Source organism: Saccharomyces kudriavzevii, assembly GCF_947243775.1.
Source record: "Saccharomyces kudriavzevii IFO 1802 strain IFO1802 genome assembly, chromosome: 12".
NCBI lineage: Eukaryota > Fungi > Ascomycota > Saccharomycetes > Saccharomycetales > Saccharomycetaceae > Saccharomyces > Saccharomyces kudriavzevii.
The window spans coordinates 1,021,566-1,040,685 of record NC_079283.1 but is presented as its reverse complement, the minus strand read 5'-3'; the positions used below and the strand labels follow the sequence as shown (position 1 = coordinate 1,040,685).

The 19,120-nt window shown below is 38.2% G+C and overlaps 8 protein-coding genes and 1 non-coding gene across 9 annotated transcripts; 4 read left to right on the top strand and 5 right to left on the bottom strand.

The window, feature by feature from the left end:
* Window positions 1–2,041: 2,041 nt before the first annotated feature.
* SKDI12G4900 (SRP1/TIP1 family protein) lies at window positions 2,042–2,404 on the bottom strand (the record flags this gene model as incomplete). The annotated part of the gene is made up of 1 exon (XM_056230087.1): window positions 2,042–2,404. One exon carries the CDS (start codon window positions 2,402–2,404, stop codon window positions 2,042–2,044), a length of 363 nt encoding a protein of 120 aa, XP_056084041.1.
* A 1,339-nt stretch (window positions 2,405–3,743) lies between these two features.
* Window positions 3,744–4,862, top strand: COS3 (Cos3p; the record flags this gene model as incomplete). Its single annotated transcript, XM_056230086.1, has 1 exon — window positions 3,744–4,862. The coding sequence occupies one exon, from the start codon at window positions 3,744–3,746 to the stop codon at window positions 4,860–4,862; it is 1,119 nt and encodes a 372-aa protein (XP_056084040.1).
* Window positions 4,863–6,205: 1,343 nt separating this feature from the next.
* SKDI12G4880 (SRP1/TIP1 family protein) lies at window positions 6,206–6,580 on the bottom strand (the record flags this gene model as incomplete). The annotated part of the gene is made up of 1 exon (XM_056230085.1): window positions 6,206–6,580. The coding sequence occupies one exon, from the start codon at window positions 6,578–6,580 to the stop codon at window positions 6,206–6,208; it is 375 nt and encodes a 124-aa protein (XP_056084039.1).
* Window positions 6,581–9,811: 3,231 nt separating this feature from the next.
* SKDI12G4870 (uncharacterized protein) lies at window positions 9,812–10,942 on the top strand (the record flags this gene model as incomplete). The annotated part of the gene is made up of 1 exon (XM_056230084.1): window positions 9,812–10,942. One exon carries the CDS (start codon window positions 9,812–9,814, stop codon window positions 10,940–10,942), a length of 1,131 nt encoding a protein of 376 aa, XP_056084038.1.
* A 1,302-nt stretch (window positions 10,943–12,244) lies between these two features.
* On the bottom strand, window positions 12,245–13,426 carry GAB1 (GPI-anchor transamidase subunit GAB1; the record flags this gene model as incomplete). The annotated part of the gene is made up of 1 exon (XM_056230083.1): window positions 12,245–13,426. The coding sequence occupies one exon, from the start codon at window positions 13,424–13,426 to the stop codon at window positions 12,245–12,247; it is 1,182 nt and encodes a 393-aa protein (XP_056084037.1).
* Window positions 13,427–13,994: 568 nt separating this feature from the next.
* On the top strand, window positions 13,995–14,954 carry NBP1 (Nbp1p; the record flags this gene model as incomplete). The annotated part of the gene is made up of 1 exon (XM_056230082.1): window positions 13,995–14,954. One exon carries the CDS (start codon window positions 13,995–13,997, stop codon window positions 14,952–14,954), a length of 960 nt encoding a protein of 319 aa, XP_056084036.1.
* Window positions 14,955–15,076: 122 nt separating this feature from the next.
* SKDI12G4840 (pyridoxal 5'-phosphate synthase) lies at window positions 15,077–15,688 on the bottom strand (the record flags this gene model as incomplete). The annotated part of the gene is made up of 1 exon (XM_056230080.1): window positions 15,077–15,688. The coding sequence occupies one exon, from the start codon at window positions 15,686–15,688 to the stop codon at window positions 15,077–15,079; it is 612 nt and encodes a 203-aa protein (XP_056084035.1).
* Window positions 15,689–16,177: 489 nt separating this feature from the next.
* On the bottom strand, window positions 16,178–17,098 carry PDP3 (Pdp3p; the record flags this gene model as incomplete). Its single annotated transcript, XM_056230079.1, has 1 exon — window positions 16,178–17,098. The coding sequence occupies one exon, from the start codon at window positions 17,096–17,098 to the stop codon at window positions 16,178–16,180; it is 921 nt and encodes a 306-aa protein (XP_056084034.1).
* A 1,880-nt stretch (window positions 17,099–18,978) lies between these two features.
* Skdi_12.trna21I lies at window positions 18,979–19,052 on the top strand. The gene has a single exon. It is a non-coding gene; the product is annotated as a tRNA-Ile (tRNA).
* The last annotated feature ends 68 nt before the right edge of the window (window positions 19,053–19,120 follow it).

The window sequence follows — 19,120 nt, the reverse complement described above, 5'->3', positions numbered from 1 at the left end:
CACACACACACACACCACACACCCACACACACACACACCACACCCACACACCCACACACAGACTCACACTCACACCATCACTACCACACACACACAGACTCACACTCACACCATCACTACCACTACCACCATCACTACCACTACTAACACCCATCACTATTACACCATTAGCATCACCATCATCATCACTACCACCATCACTACCACTACCACCATCACCATTACTAACAATATCATCACCATCACTATCATCACCACCATCATCATCACTACCACTTTCTCTGCTATTACCCTATCCACCACTCAAACGGACTGTAAGAACACCCTTATTGTTACCCTGACCATGTACCCCACGCTTTCTCACCCCACCACATGCTTTACCACCTCTCATCCATAACATCACTAAATACGGCCTTTACCTCAGCGGTTTATACCCTGGGTCATTTCAACACTAAACTCATTATATTTCACATTTATGTATCTATATCGTGTCCTTGTATCCTGAATAGTATATCCCCATGTTATCACCTTCTCACCTCTTCTGTAGCCCGAAATACCATCACGTGACCAATATAAGCCCTTATTATATAGTACTAAACCACCTCTCATCTATAACATCACTAAGTACGGCCCTTACCTCAGCGGTTTATACCCTGGGTCATTTCAACACTAAACTCATTATATTTCACATTTATGTATCCATCTCTCATCTATGTTAGCTGAATAACATATCCCCAAGTTATCACCCTCTCACCTCTTCTGTATCTCTCAATTACTATCACCTTACTTTGATACTACCGCGTGGCACACCCAGCCGTTCATACCTAATGTCATTACACCAAACTCATACTATCTCACATCTAACACTTCATACCCCTTATCTGCATTCTAAACAACATATACATCCACTCGTCATTGCCACACCTTCTTTATATCCTTTAAACACTGCACTCCATTTACCTCCCATATATACAATAATCGTAAACAATAAACATACACCAATCACTTTACTCTAGACCATCACCATATCACACTTTATATCCTGCTAACTAACTCGGCTCTCCCCCATTGAATCATAATGTCATATCCAGCACATACTCACACGGACGCTACAGAATACTGCCATACCACACCCCATCACTATATATTGCACATACCTTAGTAATTCATACCCTGTTTTACTTATTAATCCTACCTATTTCTGTCACACCTAACTATCCACAACTAATCACTTATCCTTGTGGACCATACAACTGTACTCAGTACTTCAATACTCTAACACCTTGACTATACATCAGCTTCTGCATTACGCCATTGTTAACATAACTAATATATACAATACAATCACCACCATCACATCACCCCCATGCCCTCCACTCTCTAACATCATACTGCTCCCATCAGCATATCATTGCTAACATAGAATACACAATATCATCACCTCAATAAACCGCCATTACAGTATTCTCAATATATTCTTAACATAACACCAGCACATACGCACACGGGTGCTACATAAACGAATACAATCACTTTAATCTCTACTCAATTCCATTATTCATCACCATACTCTTTCTCTACCATTACCGCCTTTCCTCTTGTACATCCTCCGCATGCTACTCACTCGTCACATGAACATAAAATATCATCACCTAAATCCAAGTTTTAGGTCCCAGTATCTCCATTCCATGCACTACACTATAGTACAACTACATACGCACACGGACGCTATAGAATATAACATACTCATATAGCGCTTCAATATAATATCATTACTCTCATTTTCCTATAATTAATCTCTCCATTTTATATTTTTTAACTATTTTTCACTTTTCATAAAATATTCACCAGTCATAAGTAATCCTCACTAATCTTTATTTCATTCCGCATTTCATTCTACCTCCGTTTCAAAAATACCGTAATTGACTGAGCAGGTTTATAATATTAATATACACATATTCAACTATATACACCGTCAAATCACATTTTTTCATTTTTCATTACTTCTTATGTCCGTAGGATATCATTCGTAAGAGCATGTCTAGTTGGCGATGGTGTAGATACCGTCTGCAGATAGAGCACTGGAGATGGCTGGTCTCAATCTGGTAGAGTACCATGGGACACCAGTGATCATTCTGGTCACTTGGTCTGGAGCAATACCGGTCAACATCGTGGTGAAGTCACCGTAGTTGAAAACAGCTTGAGCGACTTCGACTGGGTAGGTTTCAGTTGGGTGAGCGGCTTGGAACAAGTAGTATTGGGCCAAGTGAGCTCTGATATCAGAGACGTAGACACCCAATTCAACCAAGTTGACTCTTTCGTCGGATTGAGCTAAGGTGGTGGTGGCAGAGGCACCAGCAGCTAGAGCGGCGACACCAGCAGCGATTGAAGTTAATTTGACCATTGTATTTGTTTGTTTTCGATTGTTTCTTTAGTGCTGATATAGGCTTAACTAGAAAAAAATAATGAAGGCATATTCTCAAAGATAGATGACCAAAGCTGCTCTATTTATATGATTTCTTTGACCAGTTTGTTGCTACACAAACGAATTAGTGGACGCTCACCATTCATCGCATACTTCTTCCCACCTTATCTCTCACACCCATATTAATTGTCACCATGGAGATGTGCCTGTCCTTGAACGAATTGGCTTGCATAGTTTTTGCATGTGAGAGCACGCTTGGCATGCGTTTATTTCTCGTATGTACAGAAGGGAAGAATGCTGATTATTAGGGGTGTCGAGGTGCGTTGAACCCTTTACGGGTCTGTAACCTTTCACTTTTTGGCAAACGAAGATCCGATTTCATGATGTGGGCCCTCGTTCAGAAGCCTATTGTCTAAGCCTTATTCAGTGCGCGCTAAACGATTGCCGGGGAAAATAGCACTGTTCCTTTACCCAGATTCAACTATGCAATAACTACCATGTGTTGGCAGTCGCGTACCCTGTGGGTGGACTCAATATTTTATAATATCAATAAAATTGTTGATGAATTCTCGACAATCGTATTCTCGAGGATCACATTCTCGAGGATGGCATTCTGGTTTTTTCTGTCGTCGCACCGCGATGCAAAAAGTGCAACATACATAATTCTTGTGTTACTCTATCACGTATAGTGCCATCTTCCACACAGCTTCTGTGGCTTGGCATAAAATCTTCAAACCGTCAAGCAAGTCTTCAATAGCCATGTCATTTTGACTTAAAATAACCACCATTCGTACGCTGAATTTACAATATCAATCACACGAGGACCGCCATAGCAGTGTCCGTATGTCTGCAATAGTATTTCATCCACTCAGGACAGAATTACATGGCACAACGGATGGCACAGGTCTTGAATCATAACTTCCGCATGTACATGGGTCTTGAGCCATGTCTCATCAAACCATTGTCACTCGAGCTTGTCTTAGATTGAAAGAGTACATCTAAAGATTTGGTTGTTCCTCGGCCTGTTATTTCATAACTCTTAGTTAGTCATGATTTTTTACCCTTTTGCTGTACCTACTCTTTGCAGGAATTGATGTGAAAGGTTAAGCCCAATAAATATAGCAAACTATAGCTCTCTACCATGCTCCACTTATTGTTCAATCATAATAGCAACTAAGCTATCAACTGTTGCATAATGCGTGCGCTTTTGCTGTTTTTTTCTTGGCAGGAAAAGACGTCTTTCAGACTATATTTAAGGCAATTGCAAGGGGGTCGCAAATTGGAAAAACAAATTTCTCGAACTCTCATCATCATCAACATGAAAGATACTGAAATTGAAGATGAAGAAAAACTGTTATCCTCCGAGCAAGTTGCATCTTATAGGATCGTTCTACCCAAGAAAGTATTCAGAAATAGGTTTACTTGGTCCTGCTATGAGATTTACAGGTCCCTAACTTTTCGTATCTGGTTACTATTATGGTTATCGCTTATAGCCTGGTGGGAAATATCCGCTGTTTGGATATATCCGTTTATAGCCTTTGTTCTTCTGTTTCTAGGGGTCATAAGTTTGCCCGCCATTCAAATATCATGTGGTAAATGTGCCATATCAAAACAACTTATTCAATTTTCCAAAGAAATCATCGAAAACACTCCAGGTACACATGCCGATGATTGGGACGCTATTGCAGTAAATCTCAACTCATATATGTATGAAAACAAACTCTGGAAAACAGAATACTTATTTTTTGATGGTTCGCACTGTCAAGAAGCATTCAGAACAACCATTTTAGAGCCATTTTCTTTAAAGAAAGATGATGATGCTAAGCTTAAGTCCTTCGGAGATTCAGTCCCATACATTGAAAAAGCTTTGGAATTTTATTTTGCGGAGGTCAACAAAGAGTGGGAACCGTCATTGAGTACTACAAATTCGACAGACGCTCAACTTCCCAGGGAAATTTACCGTTTCAAGCTTACTTGGGTTTTCAAGAGGATTTTTCGGCTTCGGTCTTTACTGCTGGCCCTTTTTCATTCGGTCTTTATCTTCGCTAAATGGAATTGGGGCCTTCTGTTTCGCGTCTTGTACCTCGGAGGCATTTTCTTCATAATGGTGATGCAAGATTTCCAAAATATGGTAGGTGCATGGATGAAAATGGAACATAAAAAGCAATTCTTGTCAACTATCATAAATGAGCAAGATATTGGCGCCAAAGGATGGGATAAGATCGCAAAGATAATGAATAGATACTTGTTCGAGCAGAAAGCTTGGAGGAATGAGGAATACTTCTTCGATGGAATTGACTGTCAACGGTTCTTTGAGGGCAACTTTGTCAGTCTTTTATCTTGCAAAAAAACATCCTCGAACGTATCATTGGATGTTGAACTATGGCCATACATTCGGCAAGCGCAATCTTCCTGTTCTGATGAGCATTTGGTGTAGATATGAATATTTTCCCTCGGTTTTGAACATTTTCAGTTTATCAGGTCAAAGCGACTGCACCGTCTTCTACCCTTTGCTATTTAACCCATCCCCTTTTGTCTGTTCCTCACCGATGCACAAAAATCAAAGTACTATCATCCTGCTGTACGCACTTGATTTATTTTAATTTCCTTTTCCGAATGAAAAGATATTCTAATAAATAGCCTAAATAGTGAAGTTGCAGTTTTACCAGGAAACTTCATCTGCGCAACTTGGGTTGGCCCAGAATATCATTACATTGACAGGTAGTGTGCGACGGCTTGATTCTCAAATTATAATAGATTATATGGGACTGGACATCTGTTCCATTTATACATGACTATGGAAGTCCCTTTTTGTGCACCTATTGTTCACTAAGAAAGGATTTAAAAGTATTACCAATGTGTGTATTGAATACAAGATAAAAATTCATATCCCTGACAATGTTTTCACTGATATACCCTAATTATCGATGTGCACAGGTTCAATTAATTTTTGTATTATAATGTTCCAGTTGATGTTTTAGATCTATTTGTTGCGGTCTTTATGATTAATGAATGACTCCTCTGACGGTGCAACAGTACAGGAACTTTATATGGGGCTTATTTTACAAAATTCAAGCTTTAAGATCGAATTCCGTGAAGATACGTTGCAAGACTCCAAAGCAGTAAATTTTGAGAATAAAGCTTCAGGTAATATAGTGTATGAATGTTATCAAATCCATTTTAAAACTTTTTTGTTACTTCTTTCGAAATAGCGGCGCATGACATAAACCACTGTAAAATTCAAAAAGAAAATACATGCATATACATGTACATAAATGCCTTATAATTTTTGCCTTCATGAAACTTCACGCCCGCATATATGCAATCAACTCCGGGTTCCTCCTCAATACGTAAAATCAGATTGAACTTTGCTAACCTTTCTGACCTTGACAATGCGCGGGATTTAAAGCGTTGGCAAGCTCTCGTTATGAACCTGCCAATAAAAATACCTAATAGTATAAATTAATACTGATGCAACAAAATATTATTCACGATGCCATCAACTCTTTCCTTGAAGAGAGTTTAAAACACTAGCACCTCTATATACACCTTGTCCATGCTACTGAAGTCCCGCATATCGGAAGGACACAGAAAAAGGAAAAAAATCTGTATTCGAGCTTGTTGCACCTACAGAATGGTTCATAAACATCGTAATTAATCAATTAAGTTTATAGTAGTAGTATACATTTACATATAATAAACTATTTGAAGCATAAAATATTAATTTTTCATTTGTTACTTTTAAAATCTATAGGATTACATTCGTAAAGGCGTCCGTCTCTATTTTGGAATAGCAGTGTAGATACCGTCTGCAGATAAAGCGCTAGAGATGGCTGGTCTCAATCTAGTGGAGTACCATGGGACACCAGTGATCATTCTGGTCACTTGGTCTGGAGCAATACCGGTCAACATCGTGGTGAAGTCACCGTAATTGAAGACAGCTTGAGCGACTTCGACTGGGTAGGTTTCAGTTGGGTGGGCAGCTTGGAACAAGTAGTATTGGGCCAAGTGAGCTCTGATATCAGAAACATAGACACCTAATTCAACCAAGTTGACTCTTTCGTCGGATTGAGCCAGGGTGGTAGTGGCTGGGGCGGCGGCGACACCAGCAGCGATAGCGGCGACACCAGCAGCGATTGAAGTTAATTTGACCATTGTATATGTTTATTTTGGATTGTTTCTTTAGTGGTTATATAGGCTTAATTGAAAGAAAAGCGTGAAGGTATATTGTCAAATATAGCCGGCCAAAGCTCTTCTATTTATATGATTTCTTTGACCAGTATGCTGCTACACAAACGAATTAGTGGACGCTCACCTTTCATCCCACAGTCTTTCTCATCTTATCTCTCGCACCCATATTCATTGTCACTATGGAGATGTACCTGTCCTTGAACGATCTGTTCCACCGCTTTCGTATATATGAAGGCATGCTTTGCATTGCCTATATCTTCTCGTATGTACCGAAGAGAAGAATGCTAATTATAGGGGAGCCGGGGTACCTTAAAAAACCCTTTTCCGTGCCTGCTATACTTCCTTTTTCGGTCAAAGAGAAGATCCGCGTGTTGGGTTTGGACCCTCGTTCAGAAGCCCATCGACTAAGCCTTCATTGGCATGCGCTAAACGGTTTCCATGAAAAATAGTAGCCTTTACTCTCCCCAAATCAAACTTGAAAAACTAGCATGCGCCTTATGAATCGTACCCTGCAGAGTTTACGATTTTTTACACTTGTAATTGCAGGTATAAGCGCTTAAAGTTTTGCAGTAACTTAATGTCGCTTCACATTTTTCGTCACTCACATTCAAGAAAATTGTATTGTTTCTGCCTCCGCTCATTAGCAGTCACATATTTTTACGTTTTAACAGTTTCCCATAAGTATCCCGGGGGGGACGGAGCTGTGAACAGTTTTGAGTTAGCCACTGGTCTCCGTTTTTGCGAAGAAATTTGGGCATAAATTCAATCATGCACTCAGCTTCTCTGATGAAATCCTATACCTATGTTTCAAGTGCATTGTTTATGTACTTGTTTTACAAGAGCATATGATATGAAGCTATGGAATTATGTGACCATCCTGTTACAAGGTTGAGTAAGTATCTGGCAAAATCTATCGGTTCGTTCAGTTTAAACCACAAAAACTCTCATAACATCGTCATGAAGTAAAAAGTCGAATTCCTTGATATACTTTTCGGATCCAGTCCATTCTTCTAGATAATTTATATCTTGGCCTGTGCCTCCTTTTCTACTACTTCTTCTTTTCATCAAGCTAACAATATTTTTATGACAACGGCATAAAATTCTTACATAGAAGCTATAACATAATATGGCTGCAGTACTTAGTAATACGTGTCTTGAAATAGACTACTAACATGATAGAATCCTTTCTTACACAATATAATTATAACTGCTGCCGAATTCTTTCATATTTTTCCAATACCGTACCTTATTTTCCTGCAATTTTTTTTTTTTTTCTAATTCACTAGTATTCAATTAAACCTACCTAAACATAATTATCAATTTTAAATATAATGATGCTGGAAAGTTTTATATTTGGATTACAATATTCCTGTTGGAACATTAATCAACTATCCATCAATTACTAGTACAGCTGATTAATACATTCAATCACGTGACTAAAAGATGACGAAAATTATCAGACCAGTGAAATAAGATTCAGAACAGTCATCGAATTTAGTGGAAGCTAAAGCGCAAGGTTGATAATGCAATAGGATCAATGAATAACGACGTATAAAATGAAGGAAGAAATAAGAATAATATTATGTAAAATTGTCGATTCCCTTTCGTGGCTTCCTAAATTCATGAGAAGAGCTTCAAGTATATTCTATATACATAATATTATTAATCTTATCAAAAATGGAATCCCAACAAATGTCACAAGATTTTACTGGCCATTAACTCCAAACCATTTCTACCCTTGTGCCCTGATTCACGCCTAGGCTAGTCTTTCTACCAATTACGGGGGCAAAATACATTTGGCACAGATCGCACAACCAATACTTTCAGGTTCCATTAAAAGCCAAAATAACACAACCCCATTTCACCTATCTTGAAGTACATTATCTATACCATGCATCGAGCATCATCACAATCGTTTTATGAGGAAAACTACAAACCCCTATATTACACAGCCGACATTATTGACTTCAAATGTCCTGATAATATGAAAACAGAATACCCTATGAACCTCGCAATATATTTCCCTATGTCCAATAGTGCCGCTACAATCACTGCTCATATGTCATCTGCACAATGAAATATTGTTAAAATTTACAACGAAAGGCAAAAGCCACTACTAAAATGACGCTAAGATAATGGAAAATGTTGTCCTTTGCAAAACTTTAACCTCAATCTGTATTTGCACGCCTTGATATTAGATTTCTCACTTATCTTTTAAAGACACGACACCGCTATAGGACAATATGCTACAATGTTTATTACTCTATGAAACAATAACAGCAGTTTTGCAATTTAGTAAACCTTTCAAGTGTCTAATAACTTGATATTCGTATAACAATTATTATTGATGGGTAATGATCAAGACAAGGAAAAGCCACAAAATTCTTTGTTTACGGGATTCATATGGTAACCTTCTCACACATTTTGACTTACGATGACATAACGAGGCTACAATTAGCAGAGACTAAGATTCTCCTGCATTACAGGCTTTTACCGTTTCCGTCTTGTCATTCAGGGAGCGTATGGTAGTAATGCCTTTTTTTTTGAAGCCGGACGGCGTTCCCCATTCTCAGCCAAAACTCCTAATATCTAAATATGTACCAGGTCGGCGGAACACACAGTCCTTCGAAGTCAAGTTTCCTTCATTTACAGGTGAAATATGATTGCGGGATATCGTCGCTCTTCACTTAGGCTCTGGTTCCCTTGCTATACTAGTTCGACGGAGCTGTGCATTCCTTTTATCTCTCTGAAAACAAAAATACCCTATAATTTATAATTGTTTATTAAGTTGTATAGGTCCCCACAATACAGAATAGTAGAGAGTAGAGCTATGGATATATTATACTCCGGTGGGCATGGAATTACAGAGTAATATTTGCATATTCTGTCATGTCAGAAGCTCCTGTCCCCGGCTGACTAAGATTTCTCGGATCCGTCATGGTTGTCGCGCGGCTCCTTTCAGTGAAATAAGCTCTAGCACATAGACTTCCTTGAATTAGCGTCACATCATCTCCCAAAAAACATTATTACCATGTTTTGTTCTAAAACATTACTAATCGTAGCTTCGACAAATGTTGAGAAATTTTTATTTAAAAGTAGGCTCTTTTCTGCTTAACCTACTCCAAAACCTTTCTAATTGATGTTTTATGAGACGTTAAGCTAGGTATACGTATCAACTACATATTGCATACAGACATGTCAACCTCGATTCCAGAAACCATGAAGGCTGTCGTCATTGAAAACGGTAAAGCTGTTGTTAAAGAAGGTGTTCCCATTCCTAAATTGGAGGAGGGTTTCGTTTTGATTAAGACATTCGCTGTTGCTGGTAACCCGACTGATTGGGCACACATTGAATACAAGGTCGGCCCTCCAGACTCTATCTTGGGTTGCGATGCTGCCGGCCAAGTTGTCGAATTGGGTCCAGGCGTCAATCCTGAAGACTTTCCTGTTGGAGATTATATTTACGGGTTTATCCACGGTTCCTCCGTAAGATTCCCCTCCAATGGTGCTTTTGCTGAGTATTCTGCCATTTCGACCGCGTTTGCCTACAAATCATTCAACGGGCTTAAATTGTGCGGTGAGAATAGTCTACCTTCGGGTCCTATCAGATCCCTGGAAGGTGCTGCCACTATCCCAGTGTCACTGACCACAGCCGGCTTGGTGTTGACGAATAATTTAGGCTTGAGCTTGGAATGGGAGCCATCTACTCCACAAAGGGACCATCCTATCTTACTATGGGGTGGCGCAACTTCACTAGGCCAATTAATCATTCAACTAGCCAAAAAATTGAACGGTTTCACCAAGATCATTGTTGTCGCCTCTCGGAAGCACGAAGAGCAATTGAAAGAATATGGTGCCGACGAATTATTTGATTATCACGATTTTGATGTTGTTGAACAAATCAAGAAGAAATATAACAACATTCCATATTTGGTCGATTGTGTCGCTAATCAAAATACGCTTCAACAAGTGTATAAATGCGCGGCCGATAAGTTGGATGCCACCATTGTCGAACTAACTAATTTGGGCGAAGAAAACGTCGAAAAGGAAAACAGGAGACTAAACGTGACCATTGACAAAACAAGGCTGTATGCAATAGGTGGCCACGAAATTCCCTTCGGAGGGGTCATTTTCCCAGCCGACCCCGAGGCCAGGACTGCTGCCATCAAATTCGTCAAATTTATCAACCCAAGAATTAATGATGGAAAAATTCACCATATTCCAGTTAAGATCTACAAAAACGGACTATACGACATTCCTCGTATAATCGAAGACATTAAAAAAGGTAAAAATTCTGGTGAAAAGCTAGTTGCCGTATTGAACTAGATAAGTAACCGACAACTTCTTTCTGTATAAATATAGCTTATCACGTACGATTATTGTACCTTTGATTTTTCAATGCAATTATTTGTTGTTGCACACACCTAATAGGCCAAACAAACGAGAATCTTACAAAGATCATGGCTCATTGTTCAATTTTTAGGTAATTATTCCTACTCTCAACTTTACAATGAATACAAAAACAGCCACTGTATCTTCGAATTATTTAGTACATGTTGGTTAAATACATACGTACCGGGCACATAAACTATCTTGCCCAATCCCGTCTACAGGGGTTTTAACAAAATGCAATGCTCTGTAACAATATCTTGCAACGCTCTTCGTAGAATTGATTCTCCTATAGAAATGGCACGAGGTCCAAACGGTCACGCCGCATTTCTCTACATTTCTGACGCTCTTTTTTTCTGGCGCGGCAGATGCCAAATTAAAGCCCCGTATAATGTAATTGGACTCCTGCAAGTTTTTCATGACCTTCACTGACAAAATTCCACGACAATGATATCAATATACTTCCAACTAAATCACCGTTGTGTCTACAGCGGACGCAAGCAGTGAGAACATGTTTTTGAACAATGAGAGGACACAATGTGCTATAGATTACCTTAGACTATGCCATAATGTAATCTGACCATGTATTTTCTCAAAGTAACGAACATAGACGGACTTGAATTAACGAGTACTTATCGCTAATTGAACAGTGCATTACTTTCTTCCCCGTAGCTGTAAAAAACACTCATTGAAAGGTTCGCATATACGAAATGCTTTCATATTTTGTCATTTGACATTAAATCTCTTTTCCTCCTTAACAAATTTTTACGCACGCATAATCCAAGTGCCGCCGATAAAGCATCGATTTAGTAAACTTGTGCCATGCTGTCCTGTCATAGTATTTTTACTTTCAGCTAGCGGAAGCTACGGTATATTGTAAATCCAGAAAAAACGTCTTTAAATATCTCTTGATGGGGATAGAGATTAAAACACCACCTGCAGCAAATTTACTTTAACAATGAAGTTTGAAAAGTAATGTCTCTTAATTCATTTTAATGATTGTACAAGTGACGCCCATAATCAACTAATCCAGCTGAGTACACCACATACTCTATCTCTCCATCTTGGCATTGTATCAGTTTTTACAAAGCAACTCTGTTCTTAAATCTAGCTAGGGGCAAAATCGGTACGATTCATTTATTCTCTCTGTGATTTACGGGCTCAATATTCCGTCGAAGGGGCACCTCAATGAATTCCTTTTATTTTAGTCTATATACGTTTACAGAAGGAAAAAAATACTCAGATTTGTGTTACTTTCAATTTGAAATTGGGCACACCATTATCGTATTCAATTCTCAGCATTGCCCAGTTCAAGTCAACTAAAATAGATGCTATAGCCAAGGCATAAACAAGAGAAATAGCATAAAAAAAGTTACTGTTACCTGAACCTAAAACAACCCACAGATGATAAAAAATGGGGGCCAAAACAATTGCGTGTAGAAATAGCAATGCTGATATGATGGGGTACCTTAGATAACCAAATAATGGTGCAAAAAAGGGTAAGAAGCTGAAGAAAAAACCGGCATCACCTAGGGAGGGATATGGTTTCGTTAGAGCGATCCATCCAATACACAAAATAAATGCGTAGAATGGCTGCTTGTGATAGCGCAATGTAAATGGCGCTATGAATGCTACAATAAAAATATTGAATACAGCCTTAAAGAACGGTATAAAGGTGTCAAACATCTCAATAAAAAAGTACCACCACAAACCTAGATTGGGGAAAACTTTTTCAAAACTTATGGCAGATCCATAAACTTGTGACAAAAATGACCAACTTTTGCCTGACATAGTATAGCTTAATAATAGCAGAATTGATAAGGATAATGCGGAAACGACGACAGAGAACATTCTTTGTCTCCAGTTTTTGAGCATACCTAATAGCGGAATTAAGAGCAGAATGGAATATAGCGACAAGTATCCTGACACGGAAATCATAACAGAGGATAAAATAACATTGCCTTCGGTTAATAAGCAATACAATGACGAGGAAATGAAGAAATTAGTGAATATGATTGATGACCGGCTAATGCAGGATAGTAGGACCAAGGGATTTACAGCATAAAGGAGTCCTGGTAGCCAGCTTTTCACCCTTAGGTTCTTGAAAACCTTAGTCATTTTCGTCAACTGATATGCAATCAATCCATCAATGAAGGCGTATATGAGTGAGATTGACGTGCCAGAAGTGAAAAGGGATAGGAAAAAGACCAAAATTGGAGGATGATGAACCACCCCATGATTATATACTTGAATGTTGTTTCGCAGTAGATATAATCCTTCCTGTAGTGACCTAAATGAGGTTACGGGTGTTGAAAATTCTACGGATTGGTCTAATTGTTGTTGCAACGAGGGGAAAAGGCAGATCACAGCCAAACGAATAGCTATACAGCCTAGGGCTACCTTAAATCCTGTAGAATCCATCCTGCCTCTCGATTTTGGTGTATTTTTTGAATAAGGTCACGTCTGTAGTAAGAATTGTTGTTCTGGTTTCAGTTACTTTCAAGAACAAACATCATTCATCTCGTAACATATTTTTGTTTTACCCGGAAAGTGGCATTATTTCATCGCTAAAAGAGGTCCTTAGGAAGGCTTACTTGGGAATGATGTATACGATAAAATACTGCTGATAGCGATAATGCAAAGTCAAAGTACTTTACTATAGCTTGAAAGTCGTAGATGCAACGTAGAATCATATGGACAAACTTTAAGAGGTGTTCGGAGCGGATGAAGGGACAAGACCTACATCAGCACTGCTCTATTTTATGACATCTTCTGGTGATTCAAAAGGTGTTCCTTCTGAGTCAGCCAGTGATTTACTTTAAGTATTTGTTGAACTCTCTTTAGTGTTCCGTGTGAGAACTCTATAGCACAATTCATGACGCGTACCAAAAGAATAAAATGATGCGCGGACTAATATTCATAAAACTATTATTGTACATATAGATGCAGATACGCTAAATAAAAGATCATAACATTGAGTACCGCTAGGATGCTAGAATCTGTACAGGGATTATGGAGGGATTTTTTTGGGGTACGAGATGACGGCAGGAAAAGAGAATATGGATCTCTAGATGAAGTAAGAAGACGATCTGCATTGAGAAATAAGCGAAAGCATACGCGTTCTACGGGGAAAAGCATGTTAAGAAGACCAAGAAAGGTGGCAGATAGGAAACCTCAAGAAAGTCTTGATAAAGGTAGAGAGAAGACATCTAAGCGAAGACTGGCGAGGATATTTCAGACAATCAAGGATGTTTTTTCTAATGATAATGAGGATATGAGCAAAATGCAAAGTATATGCGGCGACATGACTAGAATCCTGAAGAAGCCCCCTCAGGGAAGACCCTCATACATGGATGCAAGTACTGCCAAATCTAGGATTCTAAGAAGTGGTGCCTTCAAGAGAAAAATATCAGAGTTGAAATACAATAAACAACGGATTAGCGAGTTGAGGAATGAAAGTTCTGATGCGTCTTCCAGAACGAATGCGAATCAATCATTATACCTAGATAGAGAAATGCTTCTACAGCGACAAATAAGGAACAGAGACGAAAAAATAAGATCCTTGGAAAGCAAATTACAATCACTACAAGATAAATTAAATTATTCGAATGAGAAGTATAGGATTCTGGAAGATTTATTAGATTCTTCAAACATTGACCCGTCATATACCAAATCTAGAAGAGCCATGTCGAATCTAGCCAAAGAAAACGGTGAGATAAAGCCCCTAAAAATTGACATTTCACCTTCTCCAATAAGAAGAACGAATTCATTATTCACTTCAAGCCCTATGAAAACATATATGCGAGATGGAAAAATACCAAAGATGAAGCCATTACACGAAATTATATCCGCCGATTGTCCAACTCCACCCTATCGTTCAAGAGAAACTGAAAGGGCGGATGAAACACTTTCGCCAATCTCAGTAGATTTTTCAAGTTACCTATCTTGATTTCTTTCGCAACTATATTTTCCGCATACACAAACGGGTATTTACGGGCTAATACGAACTATTTTTACTTATAGATATTTTATATACTAGTTAGACTATGCACACTTTTCGTCATATAATCGTTAAACTGGCTGTTCGGTTTGACCATAAACAGATGTATTATTTTCCATATCAGAGACTTTGATTTTTTGTATTGTAACTTTTATTATGGCCGTATCTTCCCCCAATATGAAAATATCTGCATCTGGGTTAGCTGTTAATAACAACCGCCTATAATAAGTAGATTCTTCACTATCCGGGTCGACGATGTCGGCAATGCCATTAGCAGTAGCGCTCATCTGGTTCAATTCGCTTTGATTAAAATCTCCTAGAAAATCGTTCAACCTTGTAGATTCCGACTGGACGATTGGACAATTCTCGCTGTGTATACTTTTCTTTCGAAGAGTCAAATTCTTTGCTGTGATCCAATCGTGGAACAGTAATGCAACATTTGGATTACCTATAACATTACTGAACGTTACTGATTCTTCAAACACCGTAAATATAATGTAGTCATTATGATCTGTGTCTATACTGCCCTTCTGTTTATCGAAGATTTCTGATGCCGAAACGAATATGTAATGCATTAGTGAAACCGATGGTATAAAATTCGATGAGCATGTCGCTACATGAACGTACTTGGAACGTTTTATCAAGTGTAACAGATCCTTCGGTATTTGCTCTTTAAGTTTCATGTCTAAGCGTCACGGAGGTCTACTTCTCAAAGGTATCATTTTCTCTAGGTAACATACTTTTCAACCGTACCAATTAAACCTTTTTCAGCCCAACGCAGACGGCCCTAATTTCGCACTTGAACTTCGTACTTTACTTTAAAGAGGAATATCAATTTTAGAATTTCTAGACATTTATTTACATATATACGTAAGTATCTAGGAGTGCGTGTCTGTGCGTGTTGACGTTAACTGTACTGAAATTTACTCGTGCGCCTTCAGACTCTTGTTTCAGTCGTGCTCTTCGCTAACATTTGTAGTAGGTTATAAGAGGCCCTTGATATTTCCCTGTGACAATTACGTATGACTTACTAATACAATTTTTGAATGGATTGTTGATTTATGTACCATTGAGTGGGAAGTAAAAACTTGAACAGTGGGGACTGTCTATATGAAATGAAATGGAATTGGCTTTTCAAACTTTGATCTATTAGAGCGCATTATTGATCTTTATCAAGGAGTTGGCAATACCTGCAACTTTTCTTTTTTCAACTCTGTGATTATTTCAGCCCAGGACAATAAAATTTCTTTACAAAGAGGGTGAAATTCCTCTAAATGAGCATCATTAACAATCGCCTTCAGTAGTTTGTGTAATTTACTTTCGCGCAAAGCATTTACATCAAAGAAGGGTCTCTTGGTATCTGAGTTTTCATAAATTCTATTTAGCAATTCATAAGTTTCCTTAACATCGGCTTCAGTTGGAGGTGTTTCTCTCTGAATTAGGTTTCTTTGAATCCTGCGTCGAAATAATAGTGAGATTTCTATCTTTCTGGAATAATCTAATTTAACTTTCTTCTTGATGTTGGTGTTTAATTTGACTTCCATATTATCCATAGGTCTCTTCTTTTTGGATGGCTTGATGTTCGAATTGCTTCCCTCGTTTGACTGCTGCTTCTCTTCCTTGCCTTTTAAATCATCATTGAAAGATATGGAGGCCTTTTTTCTTTTATTCACCACTTTTGTTCGACCTATAAAGGGGTCCTCCCCGGCAACAATCTTAGAGCCCTCACTCTTCTCAAACGCTTTCAACTCCTTTAATCTCTTTTCTTCTTCAAATTTTCCCTGCAAAAATACGTTGAAATCACCGAAGTTATTTGCTTCCTTGTAAGCATTAATCAGTTCTCTTTGGTTTGCATTCTTACTGTGCTCTGATATAAAAGTATGAATAGTATCTCGATCCAGCCGCTTTAATCTGCTTGGTTGTTCCCAATAATAAGTCGGGTCGTTGAAAAAACAAACAGCAACGCAATTAGACTTTCTTTTCCTATATACATCGTCTCGGAGCAGTCGTTGTGGAAATACTACAGCCGGCCAAGGAGGAAACGAGCCAACTTTGCATAACACTAAATCGCCCGTTCTGATATCCTTTGTCATAAACTTGCAAACCAAACTGGGGGTAATTGATATCACAGATAGGAGCAGAAGTCAAAAAAAAAAGAAAGGGAAAAAAGCTAGGAAGAGCAATGACTATAGGTCCAAATGGATTGCCTAGGAAACTTCCAATAACCAGCTTATAAGCAATCGGCTCAGAAATACGCGACAAAATACAAATCTGAGAGAAAAATGTAGGGCCTAAATTTCCTTGGAGAGTTTAGTTAAACGTTTGTTGATGCCTTAGCCTCATTTATGTGCTTTTACAGCAAATGCAACTCTTGTTCATACACCAGCTATTATACTAGAAAAAAAAAAAAAAAAAGAACGTCCATTACCCGACAGAAAGTGAATCTCATTATGACGAATTGAGAATACATTGAATCGAAGAATGAACGAATAAAAGCATACCCTTTTCATTCAGCATCAAATCATGCCGTAACAACCAGGGCAAGATACGCCGTTAGTTATATAAGGCATTAATTCATTAACCGCGAAGATATTGAACCCCCTCTATCATGAGGCAGTGCAGAAAAACGATTATCTAATGCGAACGGTGGAATTTTAAAGTTCGAGAAAAGTCCGGATAGTTTAATTTAGTTGGTCAAGCACTTGGAAAAAGTGTAGCATGCTTTGCCTCTTTTTGACGTATTATTCGAAGCGCATCACCAAAGGCAGTAATCTCCATAAAAACTCTTTGCGGACGGTGGTACTCTACATGTGTTGTCTTGTGTACTGAGTCCATAGTGCACCCTTTTGCTACAGACTGCTCCTGTGATGTATGTCATTGTGGCGACAATGAAAAAATCTCCTGCAAGTACGGCTGATTAGGCACTTATGTCTTTGTTGGAACAATAATTAACCATCCATCAAATACTAATACAACAGATTGATAAATTCATTCATGTAGCCAGAAAATTACCATATGCGGTGTTAAAGATGACGCAAACCATAAGACCAGTAAAATAGGATTCACTGTCATCAAATTTAGTGGAACCTAAGGCACAATGATCGATAAATCACGACGTGTAAAATGAAGAAGGACATAAGGCAATCTCGATTCTTTATACAGTAATTAATGGACAATAGCTGATTACAGTTCCGACATTTCACACATCAATTAACATCATAAACTGTTGGAACAAGTAGGTTCATCATTATTGACATAATCAGTCATCATTACTATCTGGAACATACAGATTGTATTCTAAAGTGTACTGCGCATATGTTACACAGATGTCGTATCTTTGATAGGATGAAGGAATGCTAAACTAGCTGTTCGGAGAGTGAGGCTGACTGAAATCAAAAGTCCATTAATTGAACATTACTGACCATTAAGGTCTTGTGACATTTGTTGGGATTCCATTTTTGATAAGGTTAATAATATTATGTATATAGGATATACTAGAAGTTCTCCTCATGGATTTAGGAATCTACGAAAGGGAATCAACACTTTTACATAATCTTATTCTTATTTCTTTCTTCATTTTATACGTCTTTATTCATTGATCCTATTGCATTATCAATCCTTGCACTTCAGCTTCCACTAAATTTGATGACTGTCCTGAATCTTATTTCACTGGTCTAATAATTTTTGTCATCTTCTTAACACCGTATATGATAATCTTCTAGCTACGTGATTGAATGTATTAATCAGCTGTACTAGTAATTGATGGATAGTTGATTATTGTTCCAACAAACATCAACTTGAAATTTGTATATATGAGTGATATGAGTCCTTACATTGAACTTATAGTAAATTCCCTAGTTTATTATTGTATTGAACATACTTAACATGTCAATCGGCGTGTGTTTTACATACCACTCCCATATAGTATAAGAAAGAGTTCCGCTTTTATTCTAAAATATTTCGAGAATAAAAAGGTCTCTTGGCCCAGTTGGTTAAGGCACCGTGCTAATAACGCGGGGATCAGCGGTTCGATCCCGCTAGAGACCACTTTTAACTTTTTGTCCACCGTTTATTCAACTCTCCATTCTTTAAGTCTTGCAATTGTCGATGCAATA